At 33.0% G+C, this 6454-nt stretch overlaps 1 protein-coding gene across 1 annotated transcript; it reads left to right on the forward strand.

Annotated features, from left to right (window-relative positions):
- Positions 1–4839: 4839 nt before the first annotated feature.
- On the forward strand, positions 4840–5698 carry LOC116135321 (tetraspanin-11-like). The gene is made up of 2 exons (XM_031421025.1): positions 4840–5301; positions 5384–5698. The coding sequence occupies exons 1-2, from the start codon at positions 4840–4842 to the stop codon at positions 5696–5698; spliced, it is 777 nt and encodes a 258-aa protein (XP_031276885.1).
- Positions 5699–6454: the final 756 nt, after the last annotated feature.

A 6454-nucleotide genomic window follows, 5' to 3' on the forward strand; every position in this document is an offset into this window, starting at 1 on the left:
TGTTAAATTCAAACTGTTAAACTGAAATCTACACGCATAACTTTCTATTAAGAATTTATCAAGCTTTTCTTAATAAAATTTTTAGGTTAAATATTTGTTATTCAAACAAATCAAATAAAAACTTTATAATATGGATTAAACGAGTGACACTAGATCAAAACAAAAATAATAACTTTTATAAAATAGTTATTCAAGAAAAGAATAGTAGCGTATTGTACAAATAAATAAATCCAAGGGGATATCCAGAAAAGTCCGGAAGAAAATTTACATACTTCTTCATTCAATGCTACTTTTTTTGTTATTTGATTCTTACTATAATAAAGAACCAAATAAAAGGATACAAAAGAGGGAAAAAAAAAAATCAGTGTGAGAGCATCTTTTCTTTATGATAAATTGAATTTTTCAATAATTATATATATATGGTTCTTTTTCATTTGTCATAAAAAAATGTTTCTGTGTTTCTAAGGATGTCCTTATGCTATATAAGCGATCAAAACTCTCGTCTTCTAGTGGATGTGGGAGTTTGACATCAACACAGTCCCCTAGACGAGAGGCTAGGGAGATTTGGCATGGGTACAAACCGACATACTTAGCCTGGGTAAACCTAAGGTCTCCTTCTAACACCAAATGTTAATGTATGTCGAATCCAGACACTTCCAAAAGTATTATCCACTTTGCGCCTTGGGCCACACGGTTTCGTCCAAAAAAGGTGTCTTTGGGTTTTTTAAAGTATTCTTATACTATATAAGCGACTAAGATCCTCGTTTCTTAACTTACGTAGGAGTTTGATATCAACATTATCATATAAAACTGATACCAACAAAAACATAACAATAAATCTCAATCAATGTAATCTTTCGATCAAAATCTCCTTGTATAACTAATGACAAAAAATACCAACTTCCGTTAACTCTCTGAACTTAGAACATGTACACAAGCCGTTACAAACCCAAAAGAAAAAGGGAAGATACTCACTTTCTTGGTTTGTTCTTCCTTTCATTTTAACAGCAAAAACAAATATTTCTTAGTTATTGAATCTCCATATAAATCAGTAAGTCACATCTACGTTTTCACTACAAAAAATAAATAAAAATTTATTTAATTATTATTATCATTTTTTATTACAATACAATACAATACAATATAATGGCTCGCTTAACCAGCGTTGTTTTCATAACCCTAAATTGCTTCTCTCTTATATTAGGATTCGTTGCAGTCTCTTGTGCAGCTTATATTCAATTTAATGGTGGCACAATTTTCCAAAAAGCCCTAGAAGTCCCGCTACTGATGACGGGTCTTGTCTTGGTAGTTGTGTTGTTGCTGGGGTTGATTGGCTCGTGTTGTAGGGCTAATGGTGTGTATGGTTTTTGTATTTACTTATGATGTTCTTCTTGACAGTTGGGCTTATAGTTTTCCCAATCGTTGTACTTGTTGTTACAAACAAGGTTGTGGGTGCGAGAGTATTACCAAACCAGCTACAAGATTACTCTCAATGGCTGCAAAATCACGTTAATTGGAGGAATTGGGAACAGATTAAGAGTTGTTTGATCGATGCAAAGGCGTGCGACATTCTTAATGATGTAGATATCAAGGATTGGTCTTTAACACAGTCGGGCTGTTGCAAGCCACCTATGTATATGGGTTAGAAGCTAAGAACGCGACATTCTGGGTGATGCCAGAGGGAGGTCCAAAAGTTCAAGACAGTGACTGCACCGCACCACCTTCAGTAACCACCAGAAGACGCTTTGCTATGACTGCCAATCCTGCAAGAGAGGAGTGCTTGCGGAAGTTAGGCAAATGTGGAGACTTTTGGCTGTATTCAATATCTGTGTGGTGACCATCGTGAGCATGATGTTCTCCATTGGTTATTGCATTAAGAATAACAATATATATGATAAGTACACTAGATATAGTCCCTACCATCGAAGTTATTAGTGTTCAAGAGTTAATTTAAGGGAAACTATATCCATGAATAGTTGTAGATTTGTATTAGGCTATTCAAGTGTTAGACATTTTTTGTTATGACCAAATTTTATATCATTGGAGATGACAAAAATATAAAATTTTGACAATACCTGTTAACTTACCACCGAGTAAAATTTCAATCAAATTAGCGTTAACGAGGTTGAGGATTTTCAACAAGTTAACATATCTTATTATATATCATTGTGTATTAAAATCTCTGTTTTTGCTGGGCTGCTGCAAACGCCCAATTTTAGTAGGGGTTTTAATAAGTAAACGACACTTTCATAAGTTCAAATTGTCACATTTCAATTGGATAAAAAATAAGGGATTATTAAACTTAAATATTAATGTCAAACATCTGAAGTAAAACGGTAATCTAACATTACAGTGCCAGTGTTGCTGCAGCCATGTATGACAGAGAATACTGCAAATGGAGGAACAAGCAACTGAGCAAGAGACGTTATGATATGACTGCAATTCATGCAAGGCTGACGTTCCCAAATTTGTCAGGAAAGACTTGAGAATGCGGGCTAAAGTCGACCTCTGCTTTTTTATTTTTTTCATCGCCCGGTTATTATTGCTGTGTTCATACAAAAAAGAAGAACTGAATTCTAGAGAAAAAGATTACGGTGAAATCTTTGTAGATTTGATTAGTTTTAGAATTAAATTTTACCTAAACCGTTTTATTTTATATTTCTTTAATGAAAAGCATAACGAATCAATTGAATCCTAGACACAAATTTTATTAAGACAAATTCTATTAAAGTAAAGAAATCACTGGAAGCACCTAGTGGCTAAAGGTATTTATCCGAGTCCCGATTAGGAATTAGTCTGATACATCTGGGTGTGGAGACATCTTGAGGCTTTAAAATCTATATATATAAACGGAAACATCCAAATATGGAATGCTAAAATGGTTAACCTTAACCTCCAGATTTGCTCTTATTAAATAGAGAATTTTTCCCGACCGTGTTTACAATTTTCATTGTCGCCACCTCTCCACCACCACAAAATCCGACGAGTGAATTAACAACTCTCATTTTTTAGCTCCAGCATCGAAATCTCAGGCAGCAGATATGCATTCTCAATTGATTTGGTTTTATTTTATTTTTAGTTTGCTGGAAACAAGAGGAACGACGATTTGATTTATTTAATTTTAGTCTTATGTTTTATTTTACTATGGTCCTTTTTTTTTTTTTTTTTTTTTAATTAATTTATCATATCATTTATTAATTTAAGCTAAACGGACAAATGTCAAGTTTTGAGAGGCTTGAGGTACCAACTTAGCATTCTGATTTGGTACCCTGCTGGTGGTAGTGTAGATTTTCTCTTATTTAGAGATATCAATGCCATTTACTCTAATATTCTGATAAATCAAACATATGCTAGCTTTGGAGGGTTATTGAATCTTAATAGATTAATCCCTTAAAATGGTATAAAAAATTTGATAAAAATTTTTAGTCCAACTGTTAATCCACTCAATTATTCAAATATTTTGTATCCATAACTACGCCCTAATTGCCATGATTAAAACTGTGTTAAGTTGGTATTAGCAGTTCAATAGTACTGAAAACCTGTACACTATTAACCGAAACTTTAAAATCCAAATAAAAGTAAAATAATAGTGATCAACCTGTGATTAAACGAGTGACATTAAATCAGTACAATATTGATCAACCTATAATAAGATAGAACGGTTTTTTAGCTTCAAAAACTAGTAATCTTATATTTTAGATAATTATTTTTTGTTTCTTTAATTAACTATTGTACGTGGGAGACGACCAATAATTCAAACTATGAGAAAATATCTTTTATATCTATATGGGAAGATTATTTCCTGCTTATTGTTTAAATTCCTAGTTGATTCTTAATATATAAGTAATCACAGGACTATTAAACGGAAATCACACAGTTCTTTCTGTTACTAGTTAACACTCATCCTAATCCAATGCTACTATTTTTATTTTTTTTAATTCTTATTATATTAAAGAACCAAATAAAAGGATAAGAAAGAGAGAAAACAAAAATCAATATGAGGACATTTATTCTTCATCTTAAATTGACATTTTCAATAATTATTTGGACGGGTCATCCAAAGTTAATATTTCATTATTAATCAAAACTGACTTCGGTCGATTCTAGTGGTTAAAATTCTCTCCGTCACTATCATTTGAACTTTCAGTCTCATCTCTACAAAACCTCTCTCACTCTGGCACTTGATTTCTCGTCGATTGCCGGCCACCGTAAAGCTAAGATTTCCTGTTCTTAGCTGATTTTTAGTTGATTCTGACGACGAATATTCAATTGATCACTACCATTCGATCCACCGATCTCTACTCTACAAAACTCCTCTTACTCTAACTCCTAGTAACTCGTCGAAGGCCGACTAAGAAAGTGAAGTATATTTTGGATATTAATGGAATATGAGCTTTGGGTGAGAAAGTGGTATTTTGAAACTTTTTTAGTGGAAAAATGTCATTAAAGCAAACCTTGGGTGGGAAAAACTGAAAAAGTCGTTTACTCGCATAAATACATATAGTAATTGGTTCTCTATCAAATATTAAATGATAATAAATTCAATTAAATGTAATCTTTCTATCAAAACAACAAAACTAATATTTTACACTCTTAGTATAACTAATGACAAAAATTACTAACTTTTTAACTTAATACTATATGTATAAAAGCAGTTACATATCCAGAAGAAAAAGGGAAGGTACTCACTTTCTTGGTTTCTTTTTCCTTTCATTTCAACAGAAAAAAACCAATATCCCTCACTTATTGAATCTTCATATAAATCAGTGAATCACGTCACCTTTTCTATAAAAAAATTTCAAACCAAGTTAAAAATAACAGCAATTACAACACAATACAATGGCTCGTCTAAGTAGCTTTGTTTTCATAGGCTTAAACTGCTTCTCTCTTCTACTAGGGTTCGTCGCCGTCTCTTACGCAGCTTATATCCAATTTAATGGAGGCACAGTTTGCCAGAAAGCCCTAGAAGTCCCGCTACTGATAACGGGTCTTGTCTTAGTAGTTGTGTCGTTTCTGGGGTTGATTGGCTCGTTTTGTAGGGCTAATAGTGTGATGTTTTTGTATTTACTTATGATGTTATTCTTGCTTGTTGGGCTTATGGTTTTCTCAATCTTTGTACTTGTTGTTACAAACAAGGTTGTGGTTAGGAAGGTATCCCCAAACCGCCTTCAAGATTGCTCTCAGTGGCTGGAAAATCACGTTGATGGGAGGAATTGGGAACAAATTAAGAGTTGTTTGATCGATGCAAAGGCGTGTAACAATCTTAATGATGTAGATATCCAATATTGGTCTTTAATACAGGTAACTTCTTTTCTTCTTTATTTATCGGATTTTTTTGGTTAAAATATTGCTTTAAAGTATTTATTTTATCCAATAATTTCAGTCGGGCTGCTGCAAGCCACCAATGTATTGTGGGTTAGAAGCTAAGAATGCAACATTTTGGGTGATGCCGAAACGAGGTCCAGAGGTGCCCGACAGCGACTGCACCACCTTCAGCAACCAGCAGCAGACATTGTGCTACGATTGCAAGTCATGCAAGGCAGGAGTTCTTGGGGAGGTTTGGCAAAAATGGAGACTTTTGGGTGTATTCAACCTGTGTGTGGTGGCGATTGTGAGCATGATGTTCGCAATTGGTTGCTGCGTTAAGAAAAACAACCGATATGATTATAAGTATGTTAGCTATAGTCCCTACTATTGAATTTAATTTTTGTGTTCAAGAATTAATTTAAGGGAAACCATATCCTTGAATTGTTGTAGATTTTGTATTATGATATTCAAATTCAAGTGATCATATTAGAGAGATGTAGGGATCGATTCTTTGTATAACCAAATTAATTAATTTATATGTTCTTGTAGTTACCAAGTAACATGCTTTGTAAAACTTTGCCCAGTATAGTTGAATATTTATTTTAATTCTCCTATGTTTTGATAAGGAATAGAATATTAGAATTTATTAACTTTTATTTAGTTATTTATTTTTAGATATAATAATTAACCACCCTTGATACAACTTGAACTCAAAACTGGGGGATGCTTTCAACCATGCGCCATTCTATATAATATATAATGTTGTTCAGTTTATGATGATCGAGTGATATTTGCTCATAATTCTTCATCTAATTCCTAGCTAAAAACTAGTCAATTTTTTTTTTTTTTTTAAATATTAATATGTGTAGTTCTAAAATGTAATTAAAATTGTATTGTTGACACAGAAATCTGCACCAACCAGAGTGATCCGATCGACCTTGGTGGGATCGGAACCGATATGTGTGTGATTACGGGTAATCAGTGATGAAAAAAATAATGAATGCAATAATGTAAATAACAAAGATATTTTTAAAGTGGTTCGGCGAGATAAACTCTTGAGCTTACGTCCACTGTGTTTGTATTTGCTGTGAGATTACAATTGGAGTTATATGAAAATTTGTAACCCTTTTCCATCATTGAAGGGGGT

This window comes from Pistacia vera, unplaced genomic scaffold (genome assembly GCF_008641045.1).
Source record: "Pistacia vera cultivar Batoury unplaced genomic scaffold, PisVer_v2 Contig298, whole genome shotgun sequence".
Taxonomy (NCBI): domain Eukaryota; kingdom Viridiplantae; phylum Streptophyta; class Magnoliopsida; order Sapindales; family Anacardiaceae; genus Pistacia; species Pistacia vera.

Excerpts from the sequence above, each read along its gene's own strand:
- LOC116135321 (XM_031421025.1), top strand. The coding sequence starts at position 4,840 with ATGGCTCGTCTAAGTAGCTTTGTTTTCATAGGCTTAAACTGCTTCTCT. Across the intron at positions 5,302-5,383 it reads AATATTGGTCTTTAATACAG|TCGGGCTGCTGCAAGCCACC; the intron begins GTAACTTCTTTT and ends CAATAATTTCAG.